Here is a 24,263-nt window from a genome sequence, read left to right on the forward strand (position 1 = left end):
TTCGCTATTGGCTGCTCCGCACGCCCAACAACTCCTGGCCCCGCCAGGCCCCGCCCCCGCCGGACGTGTTTATCCGCTCCCCATTGGCGGGGGCGCGGCCGCCCCGCCCTCTGCCCGAAGGTGATTGGACAGCGGGGCGGGGTGGGCGGGGCGCGGCGGCGGCAGAGCAAGGGCGCGACCACGAGGGGACCACCTGGGTGACGTCAGTGGGCGCGGCCAGGTGGGGCCGGGACCCGCCCATGGGCAGGGCCGGGGGCTCGGGGGGACCCCCGGGACCGAGCGGGGACCCCCGGGCCGACCGGGGACCCCACGGGGCAGGAGTGCGGGGGCGGTGGAAACGGCGCTCGGGAAGGGCTCGGGAAGGGCTCGGGGCTGCTGGCGCTGCGTCAGCCCCGTCCCCGCCGGACCGGTCCAGCCGGGTGCTGCCGCCGCGTCCCGGGCGAAGCCGCCGTCACCCAGTGCCCGAGTCATCCATTGGATACGTCCCAGCCCACCTCAGGACCCCCAGGTGTGGGGAGCAGGAGGATTGTGCCCCGGTGAGGATGAGGAGAGAGCACCCTGCACCCCCCGCTGCCTGCGCGGTTCCCTGGTACGTCTGGCAGCGAGCGCTGCCAGGCGGGGATTCGATTCTCAGCTCCGAAGGGAGGTGAGAGACAGCGCTTCCACCGCCCCTGCAAGGAAAAGGGAATTCATGGCTGTGCGCTGAGCGGGAGATCCGGAGCGCAGCCAGAGAGAGAGGAAATGGGCACACGACATGGCATGGCATGGCCGGGCACAGGCAGAAATCTCATTCGTGCTCCCCTCCTGGTCAAGGTCGAGGGTGCCAGGGAAGTGCCACGATGTGACCCAGCTTCCTGCAGCCGTGCCCCTGCGTCCCCTGCCTTCCCTGCATCCCCTGCATGCCACCTCCATGCCCCCAACAGTCACTGTGCATCCCATCTCTACACCCCTGGCACTGCCCTGCAGCTCCACTCTGTGTCCTGGGGACAGGACGGTGGCCCTGGGGGACAGGATGGTGACCACGGGGGACAGGACAGTGGCCCTGGGGGACAGGACGGTGACCATGGGGGACGAGACAATGACCATGGGGGACAGGACAGTGGCCATGGGGGACAGGACGGTGGCCATGAGGGACAGGACAGTGGCCATGCTCAGGTCACTGCCCTTGCCGGCTCACACCGCCGCTGCCAGAGCTGCTGCTTCCGCCTGGCACTGCCAGGAGTGATGGATGCACATCCAGCGGCTGCAGGTGGCAGCGGGACAGGGACCCCGGGCACCGCACGGCTTTGCCTGGTGCCCGTAGATCAGCGGGAAGGAGGAGCCGGGGCTGGGAGGGGACACGGTGCCCAGGAGTGTGTCAGAGCAGGGCGGAGGCCCCGTGGGCACGGTGCCACCCTCGCCCAGCTGTTGGGAAGATCCACAGGTCATTGTCCCCTGGCTGCTGGGCTGTGCTCCCGCTCATCCTCTGCTTGTGCCTCCAGCCACACCCCACGGGCTGGCACTGCCCTCCGAGGCGGCTGTGACCCATCGGTGACAAAGGCAGCTCCTCCCAGGTGACAGGGCAGCCCTGTCCCTGTGCAGGGTGCAGCGGGTGCCCCCTCCCAGCGCTGCCTCCCCCAGCCCTGAGCTCTGCCCGCGGGTCTGGGGGCTCAGCCCCTGCCAGAGCTGCAAAAGCCCCGTTGAGCAGGGGTTCCAGCAGAGCAGGGTGGGGTGCTGGCAGCCTCTTGCCACCCCTTCCTTCCATTCCCATCCCTTCCCTCCCCCGGGGCCAACGCCGTGATTCAGCCTCTCAGTTTCAGTCCTCGTAGCCAATTTCCATGCGGAGCGGGAGGGAACAGGGCAGGGAGGAGTGAGCAGCCACAATGCCCTGTGCCTCGTGCCCAGGGCTGGCACGGGTTTGTGGGCACCAACAGAGACCCCCAAAACACAGGAGGGCACCCCACCCTGCCACCCCCACCTCCATGGAGGGATGCAGGCTGCACCCTCTGATCCAGGAGCATCCCCAAGGAGCAGGGTCACAGTGCTGCACCCCAAAACAGCCATGAGTTCATGGATATCACACCCCAAAACAGCCATGAGTTCATGGACATCACACCCCAAAGCAACCATCACTTATGGACATCACACCCCAAAACAACCATCACTCATGGACATCACACCCCAAAACAACCATCACTTATGGATATCACACCCCAAAACAGTCATGAGTTCATGGACATCACACCCCAAAGCAACCATCACTCATGGATATCACACCCCAAAACAGCCATCAGCTCATGGATATCACACCCCAAAACAGCCATGAGTTCATGGATATCACACCCCAAAGCAACCATCACTCATGGATATCACACCCCAAAACAACCATCACTCATGGATATCACACCCCAAAGCAACCATCACTCATGGACATCACACCCCAAAGCAACCATCAGCTCATGGACATCACACCCCAAAACAACCATCAGCTCATGGATATCACACCCCAAAACAGCCATGAGTTCATGGATATCACACCCCAAAACAACCATCAGCTCATGGATATCACACCCCAAAGCTACCATCACTCATGGATATCACACCTCAAAACAACCATCACTCATGGACATCACACCCCAGAGACCCATATGGAGTAGGACATGCTGCCCTCCAGCCCCCTGCAGCTCGCCTCCTACCTCACTTGACAGCCTCAATGGTCATGGATCCCTTTTGGGGTGCCCCTCATGGAACCCAGAGCCTCACAGGAGCCTGGCTGCTGTCATGGCCTCCATGGGTCCCCACAAGTTCCCCCAGGTCATCTGTGGGGACATCCAGGCCTGAACTCATCCCTTCCTCTCCCACAGCAGAGCCTCTCCTACCCTGAGCTCCTGGATCCCAGCACATGGAAGGTGGAGGCAGCCTTGAAAAGACCAGTCTGGGTTTTATTAAAAGTTCAGCACCAGTAAATATATAAAAGGAGCAACTGTGCAAGAGGGGAAATCTTAAATTAACGGAGCTTAAGGCTAGGGAGGGCTGGTGTGGCAAAAATTCAAGGCACAGGCAGGGCATGGGTGCCACAGCCTCACCCTGTGGTGACACAGGGAGGTGACACACCAGGAGCCCCCTGTAGCACCAGGCTGGGGAGTCCAAGGGGGGCTGGCAGATTGCCTGGGAGGCTGGAGGAACAGGAGCAGGAGCCTCAGGAAGGGGCAGGAGCAGCTCCAGCATTGTGCATTGCTCCCAAAGTAGGGGTAGCCCCCCAAGCCCCTCAGGACAACACAGGGGTGGATCCTGGTGCATCACCCACAGCTCCTGGGGAGCAGCTGAGGGACACAGAAATCCATCCCCATGCTGTGGGGCATCACTGCTGGTTCAGGACTCCTGGGGCACCGGGGACAGGGGTGGCCCAGGCTCCTGGGCAGGCAGGGATGTTCAGGGCTGCTGGTGTTCCTCTGATGGGAACTGGGCTGTGCCAGCAGACATCCCGGTGGCAAAGGCAGCCCTGCTGCAGGATGCTGGGCAGGACTGGCCCCTCCCCATGAGTCTGAGTTTCTACCGGTGGCTGGGAGGAGCCCGATGTCCCCAAGATGGCATCGCAGAGCCACCACCATGCAGCTCAGTTGGTGCTGGCTCCCCCTTCACCCGGCTCATCATAGGATCTCTGCAAACAAGGAGAGTTTGGTGGCACCAGGGATGTGGGCAGCAGACCCCCCCACCCTATAGCATGATCCCCAGACCTTGCTCGTCTTTGTCTCCTTTGGTCTTGGGTTCCTGCCACCACTCTGAGAAGAATCCCTCCTCGTAGTCACCTTCACCCTCGAACTCGCCATCAGAGGGCAGCTCCAGCGCCTCCGGCCCCTCAGCACCATCCACCTCCATCTGCAGCACAGGAGGAGGCAGAGGAGCTCGGCATCCCCACCTGCAGTCTGCTCCAGGGCTGCTTTGGGGGGGTCACACCCCACACCCACCACCCTGCACCCCACACCAGGTACCTCATCATCATCATCCTGCAGGTACTGCCGGGCGAACTCCAGCATCTTCTTCTGAGCCGCCGTCTGGTTGTGGTACCTCACGGCTTCCTGGGCACCCAGGGGAGAGGGGCTGGGTCAGACCCTCGCTGGGCATGCAGGGCCACAGCACGGGGGGCTGGGGGGTCCTCACCGGCCGTGGCTCGAAGTCTTCCTCGCGCAGGCGCCAGCGCTCGCGGTGGAAGCGGTAATAGACCAGGTTCTGCTGCATCACCGTGTCCCCCGGGTCGAAGAGCATGTAGCTGGCGACGCTGCGCACCGCGTCCTGCACGTCGTTCACTGCGGGGAGCAGAGCCAGCTGATGTTGTGGTGTGATGGAACAGCCTGTCTCAGTCATTCTGGGTCTTTCCCCAGGTGTGCCAACACCTCTCCCTTCCCCTCCCTTGCCCCTGCTGAGTGCTGTCCGTCAATCTTGGCATTCCAGAAAGGACATTGTGTGATTGGTGAGGTTCAAAAGATGCCTCTCAGCCCTGGGGACATTGGGCTATTCAGGTGTCATTTGTCCTCTGAGACTCCCCCCGCCTTATCTGGTTGGTGAGACCCCTACCCCTTCCCTCCCCTCTCCCTGGGGTTAAAAGACACAGCAACCACGGGGTCAGGGAGTTCTGTTGGAGCTGCTGCTGGATTCAGAGGCCTGAGGGCCAGGAATAAAGCTCTGGATTGAAATTCTCCAGCAGAACCGACTCCTTTCCTTCACCTTGCCTTGAAGCCTTTCCACCAGAGGTAAACCGGAGCTCCTGCATGCTTGGACGTGTCCCAAGCACCAGCTGCAACATCCAGCCAGCCAAAGGTGTCTCTGAGGTGAAACCACCACAGCTGCCACCTCTGGTCAAGCAGCAAGGGCCAGATGAGCCCAGGCACGTCCCATCCAGCAATATTGGTATTTAATTCATATATATTGGTACCCAACGTGCGGCAGCTCCATCCTGGGGATGGATCAGTCAGGGAAGAGACCCCTGAGGTGGCACCCTCACTTTTGCTGCAGCATCCAGCCAGCCAAAGGTGTCTATGGGGTGAAACCACCACAGCTGCCACCTCTGGTCAAGCAGCAAGGGCCAGATGAGCCCAGGCACGTTCCACTGGCTATATTGGTATTTAATTCCAATAAGCTGACACGGGGGGACACCCCTGACAGGGCACACAGCACAGCCCCCGCTCCCAGCGGCACTCACACTTGTAGTAAGCGAATTGCAGGTAGTGGTACATGGTGGCCACGAATTTCTCCACGAAGTAGCCGCCCACGTTGGGGGTGAGCTCGGTCTCGCAGTCCACCTTGCACTGCAGCACGCTCACAAAGTGGTCTGTGAGGGAGAGATGTTGGATGTTGCAGCCCCTGGTTATCTCCCCAAATCTGCCACCCCCCAGCCCACCACTACCTGCAATGGCAGGGTAGAAATCCTTGAACTCCTGGAGCTCGTAGGCGCCCTCACAGCCGGCCAGACAATCCTCATAGGCCTTGTAGTACTCAGCCAGAGCCTGCTCCATGTCGGCTGCACTGCTCCTGAAATCCCCACTGTTGTACAGCTTCACTGCCCGCACGAATATCGGCTGCAAGGACCCCAGCTCAGTGAGGGAGAGCTGCTCCCCTCGGGGCTTGGCAGCACCGGGTGGGCTTCGAGCCCTGGGGAGCCCCTCTGAGCTCCTCTGAGCCCTGCCCCAGCCCCATCCCCTCCTCACCTCATAGGGCTGAGCTTCCAGGTCCACCAGGTACTCATCCACATCCAGCATGGTCCTGTAGTAGTTCAGGTACCTCAAGGTCATCTCATGCTTGGGGTTCTTCTGCAGGAAGGTGTGGGCAGCAGACACAGCTTTCTCGATCTTGTTTGACTGTGGAGGGAGGTGCAGAGACCTTCTGGAGGGCAGCCTGAACCCACAGTGCAGCCAAGGGGGCCTCAGCACCCAGCCAGAGCCCTGGGCTGCAGGACAGAGGGGTGATCCTCGTGGGGAACACCCCTGAACCCACAGTGCACAATCACCCTCTGGCGGGGATGGACAGACAGGATATGGGAGCATGGACACTGCAGGTAACTCCAGCCATGCCAACCTCCTGGCTGTGCCCATTTTGGGCAGAGGGGCAGCTCAGCCTCCCATGGGCTCCCATATCCAGCCAGGAGTGATCCACGTGGTGTGAGGAGGATCCACGTGCTGTGAGGAGGATCCACGTGCTGTGGGTTTGACCCACACATCCACCCCTCTCCAGCACTGCCATCAGAGCTGGCTGCTGCCCCTGCTGCTCTATGGGCTCAGGTTGCAGCTCAGAGGAGCAGGGAGGGAGGGTGGTTTAAACGACCCATCCATGAAATGGGTTTGGGCCAGAGCAGCAAGAGGAAAAGGCATTAAGGATGAAGCCAGGCAGTCCCTCACCACTGCCAGGTGAGTGGGGCTGCAGTGCTGAGCGCTAAAACAGCATCAGCAGTGGAAGATGCCAGGGAGCAGACCACTGTCCCCTGCCAGAGCCACTCCGGCCAGCACATGGCCACCTCAGGGGGTGCCTGATGAAACCTCCCTCCCCAAAACCTCCCTCCACGTCTGCACTGTGAAGCTGAGCAATTAGTTCTTTCTTACAGAGCATCCAGACACGTGTCCCACCACACTCACAGAGGCACTGCACCCTCCAGCCCAGGCCCCTCAGGCCGGGGCAGCCCTTGTGTGCCCCCTGCCTGTCCAGGGAGACCTTGGGCCACCAGGGCAACACAAGGTGGGACAGAGGGACACAAGCACAGGGGCCCCCCAGTCGCCCTGCCTGATGTGTCCCAGATGATGCTGACGTGCCACGGCCCAGGGGCAGCATGGAGGAGCTGCTGGGGGACGCCAGATGGGGAGGGAAGGAAAGGGGAAGCACCTGACAGCAGGGTCCAGGCTGGAGTGGGGCACAGATAGACGGGAGTGGGGCTCAGGCTGGGCAGATCAGAGGCTGACAGTGTAGGATGGGGGGCACAGGATAGGGGATGCAGAATGGGGGTGTCAAAGAGGATGTACAGGATGAGGGGCACAGGATGAGACCCGGGAAGGGGTGTGCCCAGTCAGGGGGGTATCATGGAGTGGAAAGATCAGTGGTGCAGGACAGAGAAGCAGGACCCCCCCACCCCCTCCCCCTTCCATTTGCACCGCCTCACCTTGAAGAGCGCGTAGTGCAGGTACTGGTAGGGCTGCCGGCGCTGGAAGTCGCGCAGGGTCTGCGCCGGCGGGTAGCGCAGCTGGAACACGGGCAGCTCCCGCTTGCAGGCTCGCAGGCAGCCGGCCCGGAGCAGCAGCCGCCCGAAGAGCCGCAGCTCCCGCTCCCACTCCCGCTCCCCGGCCGGGCCCTCCCCGGCAGGAGGGGGCTCCCCGGCGCAGCGGCGGTGGCAATGCGCCTCGCTGTCCCGCAGCAGCCGGTGCAGCCGCAGGCTGGCCTCCAGCCCCCGAGCGCTCTCCGCCCACTGCGCGTCCGCGTACTGCTCCAGCGCCCGCTCGTAGGCGCTCTGCAGCGGCTCCAGCGCGGCCGCGGGGAAGCCGCGCACGCTGTACTGCTCGTACTGCGCCGCGCACAGCCCCGCCGCCAGCAGCAACACCGGCAGTGCCCGCGCTACCGGCACCGGTACCGGCACCGCGCCGCCCATCCCTGCTGCCGCGCACTGCCCGCGCACCGCCCGCGCACCGCTCCGCGTACTACCCGCGCAGTGCTCCGCGCACCGCGCACCGCCCCGCCACTCCGTACCGCGGACCGCTCCGCGCACCGCCCCGCGCAGCGCTCCACGCTCCACGCCGGGCCCCGCGCACCTCCCCGCCCACTGCCCGCGCACTGTCCGCGCAGCGCGGCGCTCCACGCCGGGCCCCGCGCAGGGGGCGGGCAGCAGCGGGGATGGGCGGTGCGTGGCGGGCGCGCAGGGTCTTAGTGCGGCTCCGTCGGCCCCGCGGGGGCTGCGCCGGAGATGCGCGGGGGATGCGCAGAGCAGCCCCATGCGCGGGCAGGCTCTCCAGGCCGGCGGTGGCCAGAGGTGTCCCCGCCGCTGGCCCGTGCCAAGCCCGAGGCCGCACGCCCTGTGCCGTGCCAGATCCCGGCCCCAGAGCTGGCCCGTGCCAGGCCTCGGCACGGCCGCAGTGGCCCCGGCCCAAACCCAGCGCTTTGTCGCTGGCTGGACGGTGGCACTGAGGGATGTCACTGCGCGGGGCAGCAGCCAGGACAGTGCTGAGGTTTCTCCCTGCGGAGCAGAGGGTGCGGCTGTGGTGCCACCGGCCCTGTCCGCACTCAATGGGCACAGTGAGGCCGTGTCCCAGCGCCATCGGGGGAGCCACGTGTCCCCCCAGGCTGCTCTGAGCCGTGCTGAGGGTGCTGTCCCCGGTGTGGGGTAGCTGGGGGGCTGCAAACCCCCCTGGGGCTGAGCTGGGGGAGCTGATGGTGCTTGGCTGGAGCTGCTGTTGTCACTGTTAGCACTGAACTTCAGAGGAGCTGGGCTGAGATTTGGGTTTGGGTTCACAGCCTGTTGCATTTCCCACCTGGCACTCACCAGAGGCTCTTGGTACAGGTCCTGCTTCTTGCCGATGGATTTGGGGGAGCAGGGATGTGTGGGCAACGCCTCTGTGAGAGTTTGAGGCTCGGTTTGTCTGGGAAGGACTGCTGGGAGAATTTCATGTTTCTGAGTAAAGGCTCGGCCAGCAGCAAACTCGTTCTTAAAACACTTAATTCCTTTTATTTGCTCTCCCGAGCTGCTGGGACTGAGCAGCAGCATCTTGGGCTGGGTGCAATGAGCTGGCATGGGCAGGAGGAAGAAGAGGAGGAGGAGGAGGAGGAGGAGGCACAGCAGCGCTAGGACCTGGAGCCAGGACGGGCAGGGCCGGGCTGGGCCTGCAGCCACACAGAGGAGGAAAGGAAAAAAGGAAAAGAAAAAAAGAGAGCGAAAGTAAATAACGAAATAATGAGAGGGAGGAGGAAAAAAATTAGGAGAGCAAAAAAAGAGGGAAAGGAGGGAGAAGATAAATAAATAAAGGGGGGGGGGGGGGGGGGACGAAGAGGAAAAACAAAGGAGGGGAACAGAATGACCCCTCCGGCGTGGATCGCTCCGTGCCGCGGTGTCAGCTCCCGGCGCGGCGGGGGGAGCGCGGCGGGGCCCGGACACGTCTACAGAAATTCCAGGCGGGCCGGGCTGGGCTGGGCGGGCGGAGGGGAAGGCACGGGAAAGAGAAAGGGGCGTCCTGAACCCCCCGCCCTCCTCCTTCCCTTCCCTTCCGCCGCCTCAGCCCCAGCGCCATGGCCATGGCCCCGGGCAGCCGCTGCTGCCTCCTCCTCCTCCTCCTCCTCCTCCTGGCCGTCCTGGGCGCCCCGGCGCTGGGCGACCCCGGCCCTTTGGAAGACGTGGTGATAGACAGATACTATATCCCCAAAATCTGCCTGCGGGAGGCGCAGATGGGGGATTTCATTCGCTACCACTACAATGGGACCTTTAAAGATGGCAAAAAGTTTGACTCCAGGTATCGCCCGCGGCTCCGCGGCGGCTGCATGCGGGGGGCAGCTGCGGGACCCTGCATGCCTCCCCCAGCCCCCAGCCCGCGTTCCGGGCTGGGCAGGCAGCCTGGAGACCCCGCATGCCTCCCCCAGCCCCAGCGCAGAGACAACGCCCGGCTTGGAACCGAGGAGGGGTTTGGTGGGTGATGGGGTGACTCAGGAGCCTGCACATGTGTCAGCCTGAAGCGAACCCCAGCCCAGGCTGCAGCCCCCAAACTGATCCCACAGGAGCTCCCAGCCCTTCGGGGAGCCTGCGCCCCCTCAATCCACAGAGCTGTGCTAATTTGGCCCTAATTGGCACGCTGTGCACGCAGGAACACGTATGTTCATGTGCTGCACAGGCAGGGAAATGCTTGAAGCATTTTGAGACGTGGCAGCAGCAAAACCCTTCATTATCCCAGAGGATTTGCTCTGCTGGCCTCAGAGCTCCTTGGCCCCCTGCTCTGCTTGTGCTGGCTGGGAATCGGGGTTGGGGCAGCCCCTGGTTTGCAGCACCATGTGCAGGAAGGAGCACTGGGCACACAGGAATAACTGAAGCCATATAGCAATCAAAATTTCCCAGGCAGGTGTTGTTTTGGAGCTCTGGAAAGCAAAAGGGGTTCACAGTTTGATGTGATAAGACACAGTTTGATGCGTCTTATCTTTCTTGTGAGCATCAATGGGGAACAAATTAACTGCTGTGGGAGCCTCACTGCTAAACAGAATTCTCTGTCTGGAGGACATCTGCTGCCCCAGTAGTTTCTTGGAGTATATTAAGGTTTAAAAATAAAAACAAATTTGCGGTTTAAAAATGAGGCCGGGACGTCATCTTTCCTCATCACTGTGTAAAGCTCTGATGTGCCAGGTACAAAATGATTTGGAAGCAGCAGAGCTGCCAGCCTCCATCCCAGCTCGGTGGCTGAGATCTGGGGAGGATATGGATGGCTTCTGGGGCTGAAATCCTGACCAGCAGCATGGGATTGAGCCCTCCAGCATCCACATTTTTGACCTATGGGCCCTGCCTGCCACACAGACAGTGATGTGAGACCCGCACTGGCAGCTTTGGGAGCTCCATCCCTTTTCTCAGCTTTGACAGCTCTGTCTCTTTGCCCCAGCTACGACAGAGGGGCCACGGTGGCCGGTGTGGTGGGCGTCGGGCGGCTGATCACGGGCATGGACCGGGGGCTGCAGGGCATGTGCGTCAACGAGCGGCGCCACCTCATCGTGCCACCCCACCTGGGCTACGGCAGCATCGGCGTGGGTAAGGGGCCCTGGCACGGGGGCCTCGGGGAGAAAAACCCCCAGGGACAGGGACAGGGCTCCAGAGGTCCCCTGGGAGATGGGGCCCAAGTAAGGGTGGCTCCATGGCCCGAGAGTGGTGCTGAAGTGGGGCTTCCCTGGTGTGGTGTTTCCCATGGCAGGAAGGAAATGATGGATCTGACTCCATGTTCTTAGAAGGTCAATTTATTATGATATGGTATATATTATATCATATTATACCATATATATTATATTATATATATTATATAATATATATTATACCATATATATAATATATATAATATAATATAATATAATATAATATAATATAATATAATATAATATAATATAATATAATATAATTTATATTATATTATATTATATTATATTATATTATATTATATTATATTATATTATATTATATTATATTTATTATATTATATTATATTATATTATATTATATTATATTCCATTACATTATATTCCATTCCATTCCATTATACTATATTGTACTATGTTAAATAATAGAGAAAGGATACAGAGAGAAGGCTTAACAAAATATTAATTAAAAACTCGTGACTCTCTTTTCAGAGTCCCAACATAGCTTGACTGTAGTTGGTCATTAAGTTAAAACAACTCACATGTTGGATAAACCACATTCTGAAGCAGCAAAACACAGGGGAAGCAGATGAGATAATATTGTTTTCCTTTTTCTCTGAGTCTTCTCAGCTTCCCAGGAGAAGAAATCCTGGTGAAGGGATTTTTCCAGAAAATATGACATTCCCCTGGGAATGAGGGGTCCTGCTCCTGCTGGGCTGTGCTGGGTCTCCAGCAGTGGCTTCAGGGGAGGCTTTGGGGGCAGAGCCCATGGCTGGCCTGGGCTCAGTGTTGGCTCCACTCAAGGTGCTCTGTCCTTGCTGCTGCCCCTTTAGCGGGGCTGATCCCCCCAGATGCCACCCTGTACTTTGATGTGGTCATGCTGGACATCTGGAACAAGAATGACAAGCTGCAGATCACCACCCTGTCCAAACCCGAGCGCTGCAACCGCACCGTGGAGAACTCGGACTTTGTGCGGTACCACTACAACGGCACCCTGCTGGATGGGACCCCCTTCGACTCCAGGTAGGGACACTGGGATGTCCCCTGGCCTCAGGGCACCTGGGATGCACCCTCTGCCTGACACTGGGCCACTTGGGTTGGCTGGGACCCAGGGACAGCAGCCTGGGCACACAGTGGGAGCAGCCTCACTCTGTCCTGCTCTCCAGCAGGGCTGGTGCAGCTCCATGACCCCCCAAAGCAGCCTCTGGCACAGCACTGCTCTGCCTGGGGCTGCTGCTGTGGCCTCAAAACCATCCTCATCCTCATTCTCCACCACCAGCTACAGCAAGGGCAGCACCTATGACACCTACGTGGGCACAGGGTGGCTGATCAAAGGCATGGACCAGGGGCTGCTGGGGATGTGCGCTGGGGAGAAGAGGAGCATCATCATCCCCCCATTCCTGGCCTATGGGGAGAAGGGCTACGGTGAGCCAGGCACCCCCCCATGCTGCCAGCCCTGAGCAGAGCCCCCTGGTGCAGGACCCTCCTTCAGGCTGAGCTGTTTCCTCTCCCAGGGACCGTGATCCCGCCGCAGGCGTCGCTGGTGTTCAGCGTGCTGCTGGTGGATTTCCACAACCCCAAGGATGGCGTCTTCCTGGAGCACCTGGAGGTGCCAGAGACCTGCAAGCGCCGGGCTGTGACTGGGGACTTTGTCCGCTACCACTACAACGGGACACTCATGGATGGGACCCTCTTTGACTCCAGGTGTGGGAGAGAGGGGACACTCATGGATGGGACACTCATGAATGGGACAATCTTTGACTCCAGATGTGGGATGGGACACTCATGGATGGATGGGACCCTCTTTGACTCCAGGTGTGGGAGGGAAGGGACACTCATGGATGGGACACTCATGAATGGATGGGACCCTCTTTGACTCCAGGTGTGGGAGGGAGGGGACACTCATGGATGGGACACTCATGAATGGGACAGTCTTTGACTCCAGGCGTGGGATAGGACACTCATGGATGGGACCCTCTTTGACTCCAGGTGTGGGAGGAAGTGGCCATGTAGGGAGAATCCCTGATGTCCTCTCCTGGCTGCAAGGAAAAGCTGGAGAGGGGATGTCAGAACCCAAGAAATCCCTCTGGCTGCCCTGGAGGACTCAAGCCCCTGCCCAGAGGGCTCAGAGACCTTTGCACAGAGCCCAAGACCTCTGTGCCTTTGATTTAGCCCTTGGGAAAAAAAAAACAATTACCAACCTTATATGAAGAATTACAAGCCATGAAAGTTTAAGTAGAATGCTAGTGAATTTATCACAGGGTGGAAAAATAGATTTTTGGGGTATTTAGAATGGGGGTTCAGGGGGGAAAGATGGAGGAATCTGGGCATGTCCAGCCTTTCTCCTTCTTCTTTTGGGCCTCCATCTTCTGCTGTGATGTTGGCACTTTGGGATTGGTTTAGAGTAGAAGCTCTCTGTCTAACATAGGTGATAGGTATTGAGAAGTTATGGGAAATATTGTACACACAGGTTTTAGTATAAAAAGATGGGCAGAGTGCGTTGGACTGTCATGCTGAGCGACCTCAGCAAGGGGACAATGGGCATGAAATAGGCTAAGAAACCCAATATCTGTTTATTGCATCTTTTGGAGCAAAGTTTGGTTCCTGGGCAAGCAGGAGAGGCTGGGTTGGGGTGTAGGGGCTGAGGATTGATGGATTGATGGTGCTGTGGGCATTGATGGATTGATGGTCTGGGGGTTCTCTCGCTGCAGTTACTCCCGCAATCAGACCTACAACACCTATATTGGCAAGGGCTACATCATCCCTGGCATGGATCAGGGGCTGCAGGGCGTCTGCATTGGGGAGCACCGGCGAGTGGTCATCCCCCCACACCTGGCCTACGGGGAGAACGGTGCAGGTAAAGGGGCAGAGGCCTCTGAGGGGCAGGTGTGGGTTTTGGTGTGCTCTAAGGGCACATCAAGGGCTGTGGTGGTGATCACAGGGGTCCCAGGATGAGGGAAGAGATGAGAATCTTGACTCCATGTTTCAGAAGGCTGATTTATTATCTTATAATATGTATTATATTAAAAGAAAATGAAGTATGAAAACTATACTAAAAGAATAGAACAAAGGATTTAATCAGAAGAAATAGAAAGAAATGATAATAAAATCTTGTGACAGACCAGAGAGTCCGAGACAGCTGGACTGGGATTGGCCATTAATTAAAAACAACCACATGAGACCAATCAAAGATGCACCTGTTGCATTGCACAGCAGCAGATTATTATTGTTTACATTTCATTTCTGAGGCCTCTCAGCTTCTCAGGAGAAAAAGATCCTAACAAAAGGATTTTTCATAAAATATGTCAGTGACAAAGGGGTGTGGGAAGAGGCAGGGAAAGGCTCCAGCATCTCTCCTCATCCTCCTCTTCCAGGGGATAAAATTCCCGGCTCAGCCGTGCTCATCTTTGACGTCCACATCATCGATTTCCACAACCCCGCGGACCCGGTGGAGATCGAGACTGTGTTCCGGCCCGAGGGCTGCAATGTCACCAGCCGCCACCGCGACTTCGTGCGCTACCACTACAACTGCTCCCTGCTGGATGGCACCCGGCTCTTCTCCTCGTGCGTGCCCCCCGAGCATCCCTGTCCTTGCTGGGGACAAACCCTGGCTGGCACTGGGCTGGGGGGGACAGGCACCGGGAGCTGGGACAGGCAGATTGACTGCAGGGCAGCAGGAGGGGTCAAGGGACACAGGGATGGACACAAGAATGGTTCAAGGGACACAGAGGGATGGACAGAAGGGTTCAAGGGACACAGACGGATGGACAGAAGGGTTCAATGGATGCAGAGGGATGGACAGAAGAAGGGTTGAAGGGACACAGAGGGATGGACAGAAGGGTTCAATGGATGCAGAGGGATGGACAGAAGAAAGGTTGAAGGGACACAGAGGGATGGACAGAAGGGTTCAAGGGACACAGGGATGGACAGAAGGGTTGAAGGGACACAGAGGGATGGACAGAAGGGTTCAAGGGATACAGGGAGATGGACAGCAGGAGAGTTCAAGGGGACACAGAGGGATGGACGTGGCTGTGGCATGGAGAGGGCGGAACTTCATGGCACGCCAGGATGGAGGAGGATGTGGGATTCTGGGATGGAAGGGTTGGGATTTCAAGGCTTTTCTCACCTCTTTCCTCTGTGCCTCCTGCAGCCATGACTATGAGAAGCCCCAGGAAGTGACCCTGGGGGCCAGCAAGGTGATTGAGGGGCTCAACAGTGGCCTGCTGGACATGTGTGCAGGGGAGAGGAGGGTGCTCATCGTGCCCCCACACCTGGGCCACGGGGAGAGCGGAGGTAGGGCAGTGTGACGGTGTTCACAGGGGTCTGAGGATGGGGGAAGAGATGAGGATCTGACTCCATGTTTCAGAAGGCTTGATTTATTATTTTACGATATATATTATATTAAAACTATGTTAAAGAAGAAAGGATTTTATCAGAAGGCTAGCTAAGAATACAGTAAGAAAGAATGATAACAAAGGCTTGTGTCTCGGACAGAGAGTGTGTGCAGACTATGATTGGCCATTAATTAGAAACAACCAACACGAGACCAATCCCAGATGCACCTGTTGCATTCCACAGCAGCAGATAATCATTGTTTACATTTTGCTCCTGAGGCCTCTCAGCTTCTCAGGAGGAAAAATCCTAAGGAAAGGATTTTCCATAAAAGATGTCTGCGACAGGGGAGATGTGTGCAAAGCAAACTGGGTGGTCCAGCCTTGCTGGGCTGGGCTCCATCCATCCTGCCGGGGCTGTGGGGCTCAGGGCTTTGCCTGTGCTGTGTTTCCAGCCCGGGGCGTGCCTGGCAGTGCCGTGCTGCGCTTCGAGGTGGAGCTGATCTCCATGGAGGAGGGCGTTCCTGAGGGCTACCTCTTCATCTGGCACGGGGAGCCACCGGCCAACCTGTACGAGCAGATGGACCTCAACAAGGACGGGGAGATCCCTGCTGAAGAGGTGAGTGGGTGCAGGAGGAAAGGGGGGCACAGGCGAGCCCACCCTGGGCAGCAGCACTTGAGGGGCACCTGGGAGCCTGCAGGGCTGTGCAGGAGGAACACCCCAGTAAAAACCATTGCTGGTGGGTGTGGGCTGTGTCCCCAAGAGCAGCCTCTGCTCCCTGTCCTTGGCATGGGCTGTGCTCTCCCTGCCCTTCCTTTGTGCAGAGCCAAGCATCATCTGTTCCCTCTCCCCTCTGCAGTTCTCCGCCTTCATCAAGAGCCAGGTGGCAGAGGGGAAAGGCCGCCTGATGCCCAGCTCTGACCCGGAGAAAGTCATTGCTGACATGTTCCAGAACCAGGACCGCAACCAGGACGGGAAGATCACGCCCGAGGAGCTGAAGCTCAAGTCGGATGAGGACCAGGAGAAGATTCACGAGGAGCTCTGAGGGGCAGCCCCTGCTGTTCTGGAGACAGGACTCACCCTTGCCATGTCATGGCTGCTCTCCCACCCTGGGATCTGCCCCTCTCCATCCTGCAGGGGGTTGGGGTTTGATTTTCACCTCCCCAGGATCTGCCCCTGCCCCTCTCCATCCTGTAGGAGGTTGGGGTTTGATTTTCACCTCCCCAGGATCTGCCCCTGCCCCATCCCATCCTGGACGGAGTTGGGTTTTGATTTTCACCTCTTTTTAACTGAAGGTATTTTGATGTCTTCTCCTCAGCAGGAAAACTCAGCCCCCAGCTAATAAATCCAGACAAGAAGATGCCCCCTCCCTAAGCCCCTTCACCTCCCACCAGTGACTGCAGGTGCAGCTCCAGCCCCTCACCTGGCTGTGCTGTAGGGGGGGATCCCCCTCATCTCCATCACTTTTTTGTAGTTTAGGGTTGGGAATTGGATTTTTTTATATACACATTTAAAATTCTTTAGAGAGAAGGAAGGAAAGGCTTTGTCCCATTCTCTGCTCTGCCCCTGCTGCCATCCTCCCTGGGACAGGAGGCTGAAGAGGGCTCAGGTTCCCAGGGTGAACTCTGCAGGCATCTGCTGTCCCCAAAATCTGCAACTGTGGGGCCTGGCAAAGCCCTCATCAGCTGGGAGAAGGGAACAGCCCCCATTGCCCAGCCCTCAGGGAGCAGCACTGTCCCTTTCACACCCTCCCACCTCCCCAGGGACTGAGACACATCAGAGCTGTTTAATTTCAATGCCCAAATGCAGCTCATGGTGCTCAGGTCCTGCTGCTGGGACCAGCACAGCTCCCAAAACCTCTGCAGTCTGTCCTGGGCAGGGACAGGAGGAATGCAGGAGCATTGTGCAGAGTGAACCCCTCAAACAGGGACTCTGCCTTGCACCAAATAAATCATTCCTCCAGGTTTCCAAGGAGTTTGACTGTGTTTGGTAACTTTGCCACAATGAAACCATTCCCATGTGTTGGGGTACAGGCACAGGGACCGGCTTAACCCAGGGGGATTCCAGGCTCCAACATCCGCTGGTTCTGGCAGAAAAAAACAAAATTCCCACCTGGGATCCTCCACCAAAGCCAACAGGGGTTTAGTTTCAGCACCCAGTGAAGGTTGAGAGGCTCTGGCAGGAAAAACCAAAATTCCCACCTTGGATCCTCCACCAAAGCCAACAGGGCTTTCAGCACCCAGTGAGGGTTGAGGGGCTCTGGTGAGATGAGGAGCAGTTTGTCAGTGCCAGCCAAGGGAACAGAGCAGCTCCAGCCCCTCAGTGCTGGCTACAAACCAGCCATGAGCCAGCTTTAGCCAATTGTGTTTTTATTCCAAAACAGAACAAATCTGCTCTTCCCAAAGTCCCACATAACCAGAGGTTACACAGAAATAAAATGGTCTTTTTTTCCTATTGCTGCTCTGAGAGCCCAGGATCAGCCCAGAAATTTATTACAACACACACACAGTCAGGTAAAATGTTGTTTAAAACTCAAAATTCTGCCATTGGCCTCTCCCCCCCACCATTCCCACCCTTCTTCCTCTGATCCCTGCAGACAAACTCACTCCTGGCTTTGGGCAGCAGCAGCAGCCGAGCTCTGGGGCCTTCGGGGACGGCTGGAAAAGGTTTTATTCCCACAATAAGAGATGTACTGGTGCTAAAAGGATGGATGAGCTGAGATATGAGGCCAGAGAGCTGCTGGTGTGCATGAGGAATGTGGGGCTGGGTGATGTGATGGCCACACCAGCCCAGAGTCAGCCCCAGAGCTTTGAAGCCCACAGAAAACAGGACAAAGAGAGGAAGTTGTTTTCTTAGCCAGGAACACAGTGACACATCTAAACTGGGTCTGTCCTCAGCCCATGGTAAATTATCTCCATCCCACCCTCATGAGGGTGGAATGAGCAGTGCAGAACATCTCTGTCTGGAACATGGAATGGTTTGGTTGTGGCCTCAGGAGGTGGAAGGGTGAAATCCCAGTGGGATGAAGCCTGAGCAGGGCAGAGTCAGTCAGGGTGGGGAACTGCAGGGCCAGGCAGAGCTGGGGTAAAGGGAGAGGAGGAGCTTCCTCCACCTCACCTCTGCTGCTCCAGGGCTGCCCGAGGGCTTTGGTGAGGTCAGGATGGAGCCCAGGCAGCCCCAGCAGCCCCTCAGCTGTGTCCTGGGCAGGACAATCCCTGCTCAGTGCCTGCTGCGTGGCTGGAGCTGGCACAGAGCCCCCCAGCTCATGTCTCAGCCAGGAGGTACCGCAGGATCCCGTTCACCACGTCCAGGGTCTCATCACTCTCCAGCACAATGTCATACGAGTCCAGGTACTTCTTCCTCCTCTCTTCCACCTGCCAGGACAACAGCTGAGGGTCAGGATCACCAAAAAGGGGTCAATAACTACCCTGAGCATTTTCCAGACACAGCAGACACCCCCAGGTCCCTCTGCACACCCACACGAGCTCGTACAAATCTCTCACAGACCCAAATCACTGGGGCAGCCCCTGCCCCTCCCTGCTGGCACCTAGGAGCACCAAACTGCTCCTCTCACCCACCTTGTCATTGAGAAAGCCAATCTTGAGGATGTTCTCCACGCTGGGAACGCCGTCTGCCATGGTCAGGTCACCCATGGAGTCCCCCAGCAGGATGATGCTGGTCCTGGTGCTCAGCTGCTGGAAGTACCCTGAGCCCTGCAGCACGCTGTTGTTCTTGTTGTAGGTGTGGATGAGGGGCCCCTTGAAGTGTGTGAGGATTCCCTGAGCACAGGGGACAGACAGACAGACAGACAGCTCTTAACCCCATGGTGTCACTGTTAATCATCTCCCAGCCCTCAGCCCCAGCCCCACACTGTCACATTCATATTCTCTGGAAATCCCTTTGCCAGGATTTCTTCTCCTGGCAAGAGGAGAAGCCTCAGAGAAAAAGGAAAACAATATTATCTCATCTGCTTCCCCTGTGTTTTGCTGTTTCAGAATGTGGTTTAAAGATTTTTTTATCCAAATTTTGAATTGTTTTAACTTAATGACCAACCACAGTCAGGCTGTGTCAGACTCTGAAAAGAGAGTCACGAGATTTTAATTAATATCTTGTTAAGCCTTCTGTAAGTATCCTTTCTCTATTCTTTAGTATAGATGTAGATATAGATTTCTCTATATCTTTTATTATAGCATAATATAACAAATATAATAAAATATAATAAATATAATAAAATATAACTTTATAATTATAATTTATATAATTATAAAATATAAATAATTCATATTATTTATAGTATTTATCAATTATTTATATATTTATTATATTAATTTATTACATCTATAAATTATAAATATAATTTATGTAATATATAAATTATATAAATATTTTAAATAATAAAGTATAAATAATTTATAAATATTATAATATAATTTATTATAACATTTAATATATTATAATATATTATAATATAATATACTATATTATAGTATAATTAATATAATATAATATAATATAATATAATATAATGTAATGCAATGTATATTATATATATTATATTTTATTTTTTATATATTATATTATATTATATTATATTATATTATATTATATTATATTATATTATATTATATTATATTATATTATATTATATTATATTATATTATATTATATTATATTATATTAATTATATTATATTTTGGCCTTCTAAGAACATGGAGTCAAATTCATCATTTCCCCTTCCAACAGAGGACCCAGAAAATATCACACCACACCACTCTCCTCACACAGTGAGCACACAGGTGCCAGGTAAGAACTCACCTCATCACTGAAGGCCATGTAGTTGGACACCACGTTGACATTGGGGTAGAAGACGTTGGCCTGACGGATGATCTCCTCCAGGACATCCCCAACCCCAGCAGAGAAGATGAACAGGGGGATCTTGTTCTTATGCAGCTGATCAAAGAACTCCTCGAAGCCATCCCTGGAGCAGCAGTGTGCATTGCACAGGGCTGTGTTACCAGATCACAGAGTGGTACCTGGTGCCCTGTTCCTGCCCAGCACTGCCCAAACAGAATCCCACAGGGAAGCTCTGCAGGCAGCACGAGCTCTCTGTGGCACCAGCACACCCGTGGCTTCCCTGTGCAGAGCCCCAGAGCCCTGGGGGCTGCAGCTGGGTGGGTGTTTGTGGGAGCATGGAGCACTGCAGCCCATTGCCTGGCACCTCCTGGGCACAACAGCTGCTCAGCAGGGGCACAGGGCACAGCCTGCCCACACACACCCACGGGAGTGGGAGATGTGAACAGGGCAGACTGCTTGGGAGGATGAGCTGAACAACCTGTGGCTCTCCCCAGTCTGCCAGGACACAATTCCATGTAAAACCTGGCTCATGAAAAGCCATCTCCTCCCTGAGGCTGGCAGCAACCTGGCAGGGCCCAGCTCCCTGGGCCAGCCTTAGAGCCACAGCTGCCAGATCAGCTTTAGCAGCGAGTTCTAGCACAACATTTTTGTGAGATCTGCTGCTGAGCCAAGGGCCTGCATAAGGCTTGGCAGCTGCAGTGCAAAGAACACAGCTCTGCTGGCAGCAGGGAGCTGTACCCTGCCCTGCAAACGGGGAGCTGTGCCCAGCACCAGCCCCTCAGCTGCCCCTTGCCAAGGCCCAAGAGAGGGGCAGTGCTTTCAGAGCAGGAAAGGAGCAGCCTGCAGCCAAGCAGTGAGCTCAGGCTGTGTCTGGTGGTCTGACTTTGTCAGAACTCAGCCTCAGGGAGAGAGCAAGGGAGGCTGGCACTGCTCACAGGGCTGGAGAGCAGTGAGCAAAGCTACAAGGGCAGGAGAGAAGGGTTGTGGGCAGCCAAGGTGTCCAAGATGCCCACATCCCCCAGGCTGTACCATCACACCACTATGTGCCCAAACCTCAGCATCACATCCCCACCCTGCACCTCAGCATCACACTCCATGCCCAAAGCTCAGCACCACAACCCCCAGCCTGTACCTGAGCATTGCTTCTGACTCTCTGACGATCTGGGCAATGTCACTTCTGTGGATCTTCTGCTGCACCAGCAGCTCATGGGCCTTGGTCCACCTGTATTTGGTGTGGGAAGGGCAGCAGTGACAGAGCTGCCAGGCAGAGGCCCTCAGCAGCACAAACAACAATTAAACCTTGTGGGATCACTGCCAAGGCCAGGGATGGTTCAAGCCCCATGTCCTGAAGTCCTCAGGGACAAGAGGTTGTCAGGACAAGGTCAAGATCACAGACAGCACTCACCACTCCACCATGAGGGGACGTTTCTCTTCCAGGGTCCGGTTGGGATCTATTTCTATGGGATAGTAATGATGGAGCAGATCCTTCAGCTGCAGCGTCACACAGAGGGAAAAGGAACAAAGGGAACATCAGGTCTGAAGAGACTGAACAAAACTAGCATTTCTGCAGTTCTCCAAAGCATTGCTCTTCCTAAACACACCCAAAACCTTGTCAGTGAGCATACCTGGAACTCTCAGCAGCCTGGCTGGCCCTCACCTCACCTCACCTCACCTCACCCCAAATGCTGCAGGTACAAACAACCCTCCCCTTCTTCCTCTTATCAAACTGAAACACTCACAGCTGCACATGCAAATTCGAGTTCCCTTTTCAACTTCTCCTGTCACAGTTGGCTGAAATGCAGCCTGGACACTTTCTCATTCCATCCTGGCAGCCACCACAGGTCGGAGAGCAGCCACAGCAGCCAGTGTGACCTCCCAGTGACAGGTACAACAGCCACCAAGCCTCACACACAGCACCCACCTTCTTCTTGCCATCCTCACTGATAACACGGCTGGTATCAAGGATATCTGCAAAGAAAACAAAATTATGCAGCACAGAATCATAAACTGAATTTCTACAGCACCCCCCTTGTGTCTCAGTGCTGGCTCTTCCCAGTACAAGCTGTGGTGACACTGTGACCTGAGCACAGGCTCGTTGTGGGGTGCCAAGGCCACTCTGAGCCCCTGACCCCCACTCTGAGCCCCTGGCTGCCACTCTGAGCCCCTGGCAGCAGCCTCAGTGCCCGTGGGCAGTAGGTGAAGGCACCAGCCCTGGAGCTGGCTCCTGGCTCCTGCAGTGGGCAGCTGGCACCAGACCCGTATACGGGAGGACAGGATGGAGTGGCCAGGCTTGGCACAGGGGATGACAGGAGCCACATCAAATACAAACATAGAAACCAAACAGAACCAGCAACAGTGAAAACAATGGCTTCCACTCACTGTGAGATGTGGGGCAGCGCCTGCCATTGCAACCAAACCTGCTCAGCGTCATGTCAAAGTCAGAAATGACCTGCAAGAGGGGAAAAAACCAAATCCCTGCGTAACCCACTGGCCAGAGCGAGCCCAAGGTGCTGGCACCCGTGAGAACTCAGCACCACCAACCTCCCGTGGCCACTCCTACCATCCAGAGGCAGACGCCGTCCTCACCCTCCCAAACCCCGCAGCTCTTATCGGCACCAAAGAGCAGAGCGGCTTCACCCCGCCTGGGCGGAGCAGGGGGCTGGGGACTGGTGCACAGTTTATGTTTCACAACCGAGAACCAAAAGCTCCGTCCGGAGGGAGCCACCAGCCCCGAACTTCCTCCCTCCCTCTCCTCGGGGGCTTCTCCTTCTCCAGCCGCAGGCGCTGCCCCGCGGGGCCGGGAGAAGCCGGGCAGAGACCGGGGGACAAGGAAGGGGCAGCTGAGCAAAGGACAGAGCAAGGGCGATGGATGCCCAGCGGAGCCGGGGGACAAGGAAGGAGCGGCTGAGCAAAGGACAGAGAGGGACGATGACCCGAGAGCTGGGAGAAGCCGGGGCCAAGGGACAAGGAAGGAGCGGCTGAGCAAAAGACAGAGCAGGGGCGATGCCCAGCGGGACCGAGGGATGAGGAAGGAGCGGCTGAGCAAAGGACAGAGCAGGGGCGATGCCCGCGGAGCCGGGGGATGAGAAAGGGGCAGCAGAGCAATGGACAAAGCAGGGGCGATGAATGCCCAGCGGGGCCGGTACCTGCAGCTTGGCCGCCCCCTGCTCCCGGAGAGCCTGGATGATCTCCCGCACTCGCTCGGGCTGCCGGATCCGCACCGTGGCTTTCCCCAGCTCGGGCACCTGCGGGCACAGACCCCGCTCGGTGCCGCCCCGGGCTCCCCCAGCTCCGGGGGCACCGAGCCCCGTTCCGGTGCCGCTGTCCCGGCCCGCAGCCCCGCTCTCACCATCGCCGCTCGCTCCGCTCGCTCCGGGCCGCGCAGCCGCGGGGCGGGACCGGAACGGGGCCCGGCACCGGAACGGGGCCCGGCGGCGCCGGGCGGGGCTCCGGGAGCGTTCCGGGAGCGTTCCGCGGTTGCTGCGGCCGGAGAACCGGAGAACCCTCCCGTGCTCCGCCCCGCTGCGGCTCCGAGCGGCGGTTGAGTTTCCCCCGCGACGAGCCGGGAAGGCCGGATATGTTAAAAATAAATTTTAAAAAAATTAAAATAAAAAGAAAAGTCGCCGTTCGTGCCCTCAGGGCTCCCGGCACTGAACCGCTTCGCGCACTGTAGGAACATTGAGAGCGCTGAGTCACAGAACGCTGCGGGGGAGAAGCCCTCAGAGAACCATCCCCAGCATTGCCAAGACCACCAGGGACCAATGTCACTAAGTGCCGCGTCCACAAGATATTCAAACCCCTCCAGGGATGAGGATCCACCACTACTGCCCTCGGCAGTTTGTGCCAGGGCTAAACAGGCCATTCAGGGAAAAAAAATCCCAACATTTCCAATATACAGCCTAAACCTCCCTTAGCACAATGTCAGTGACAAAGCAGCAGGGACACTGTGTGTGACAGCACCGACATGAGCTGGACTGTACCTCAGCTCCCTCCTGGGTGGCACAAGGGACTTCAGCAGGGGTTGATGCCCACATCTGGGGCAGTGGAATATTCCTGAAGGGCTGCCAGGGCATCGAGCACATGGCTGGCTCTGCTCCACCAAGACAGGGCAGGTCCAGGAGCCAGCATAAACCCGGGATGAAGGGAAGCAAGGCCTGGGGGCAACCACAGAATGCTGGGCCTGGGTCAGCCCTGCATCTGTGATGTCATTATGGGGCACAGTCCAGAACCAGCAAGGGGGTTCAGTGCTG

General features: G+C 56.9%; 3 protein-coding genes across 5 annotated transcripts; 1 reads left to right on the forward strand and 2 right to left on the reverse strand.

Annotated features, from left to right (window-relative positions):
- Positions 1-2,900: 2,900 nt before the first annotated feature.
- On the reverse strand, positions 2,901-7,963 carry P3H4 (prolyl 3-hydroxylase family member 4 (inactive)). Its single transcript, XM_005494441.3, has 8 exons — positions 7,124-7,963; positions 5,685-5,834; positions 5,384-5,555; positions 5,180-5,308; positions 4,141-4,286; positions 3,972-4,058; positions 3,717-3,858; positions 2,901-3,640 (listed from the first exon to the last, which is right to left on the reverse strand). Exons 1-8 carry the CDS (start codon positions 7,946-7,948, stop codon positions 3,630-3,632), a joined length of 1,662 nt encoding a protein of 553 aa, XP_005494498.2. The 5' UTR covers positions 7,949-7,963; the 3' UTR covers positions 2,901-3,629.
- Positions 7,964-9,077: 1,114 nt separating this feature from the next.
- On the forward strand, positions 9,078-18,106 carry FKBP10 (FKBP prolyl isomerase 10). 3 transcript variants are annotated; one of them, XR_012583630.1, is made up of 11 exons: positions 9,078-9,455; positions 10,584-10,729; positions 11,661-11,850; positions 12,107-12,252; positions 12,342-12,531; positions 13,539-13,684; positions 14,202-14,391; positions 14,978-15,120; positions 15,614-15,777; positions 16,019-16,299; positions 16,360-18,106. XR_012583630.1 is itself a non-coding variant. In XM_074557946.1 (10 exons), exons 1-10 carry the CDS (start codon positions 9,235-9,237, stop codon positions 16,202-16,204), a joined length of 1,722 nt encoding a protein of 573 aa, XP_074414047.1. In that variant the 5' UTR covers positions 9,078-9,234; the 3' UTR covers positions 16,205-18,106. The 3 variants fall into 3 exon arrangements, 1 of the variants encoding a protein (XP_074414047.1); XR_012583631.1 differs by having other exon boundaries at positions 16,421-18,106; XM_074557946.1 differs by having other exon boundaries at positions 16,019-18,106.
- Positions 17,512-23,518, reverse strand: NT5C3B (5'-nucleotidase, cytosolic IIIB). The gene is made up of 9 exons (XM_074557948.1): positions 23,363-23,518; positions 23,160-23,258; positions 22,393-22,462; positions 21,935-21,981; positions 21,419-21,504; positions 21,146-21,235; positions 19,975-20,137; positions 18,738-18,938; positions 17,512-18,533 (listed from the first exon to the last, which is right to left on the reverse strand). Exons 1-9 carry the CDS (start codon positions 23,363-23,365, stop codon positions 18,423-18,425), a joined length of 870 nt encoding a protein of 289 aa, XP_074414049.1. The 5' UTR covers positions 23,366-23,518; the 3' UTR covers positions 17,512-18,422.
- Positions 23,519-24,263: the final 745 nt, after the last annotated feature.

The sequence above is a fragment of the Zonotrichia albicollis genome, chromosome 23 (genome assembly GCF_047830755.1).
Source record: "Zonotrichia albicollis isolate bZonAlb1 chromosome 23, bZonAlb1.hap1, whole genome shotgun sequence".
Taxonomy (NCBI): Eukaryota; Metazoa; Chordata; class Aves; order Passeriformes; family Passerellidae; genus Zonotrichia; species Zonotrichia albicollis.

Excerpts from the sequence above, each read along its gene's own strand:
- P3H4 (XM_005494441.3), bottom strand. The coding sequence starts at position 7,948 with ATGGGGCTGCTCTGCGCATCCCCCGCGCATCTCCGGCGCAGCCCCCGC. Across the intron at positions 5,556-5,684 it reads TGGAAGCTCAGCCCTATGAG|CCGATATTCGTGCGGGCAGT; the intron begins GTGAGGAGGGGA and ends GGGTCCTTGCAG. Across the intron at positions 5,309-5,383 it reads TTTCTACCCTGCCATTGCAG|ACCACTTTGTGAGCGTGCTG; the intron begins GTAGTGGTGGGC and ends TCTCCCTCACAG.
- NT5C3B (XM_074557948.1), bottom strand. Across the intron at positions 21,982-22,392 it reads GCGCTGCCCCACATCTCACA|ATATCCTTGATACCAGCCGT; the intron begins GTGAGTGGAAGC and ends TTTTCTTTGCAG. Across the intron at positions 20,138-21,145 it reads GAGTCAGAAGCAATGCTCAG|GGATGGCTTCGAGGAGTTCT; the intron begins GTACAGGCTGGG and ends CTGCTGCTCCAG.
- FKBP10 (XM_074557946.1), top strand. The coding sequence starts at position 9,235 with ATGGCCATGGCCCCGGGCAGCCGCTGCTGCCTCCTCCTCCTCCTCCTC. Across the intron at positions 11,851-12,106 it reads GGGACCCCCTTCGACTCCAG|CTACAGCAAGGGCAGCACCT; the intron begins GTAGGGACACTG and ends CTCCACCACCAG. Across the intron at positions 14,392-14,977 it reads GGCACCCGGCTCTTCTCCTC|CCATGACTATGAGAAGCCCC; the intron begins GTGCGTGCCCCC and ends TGCCTCCTGCAG.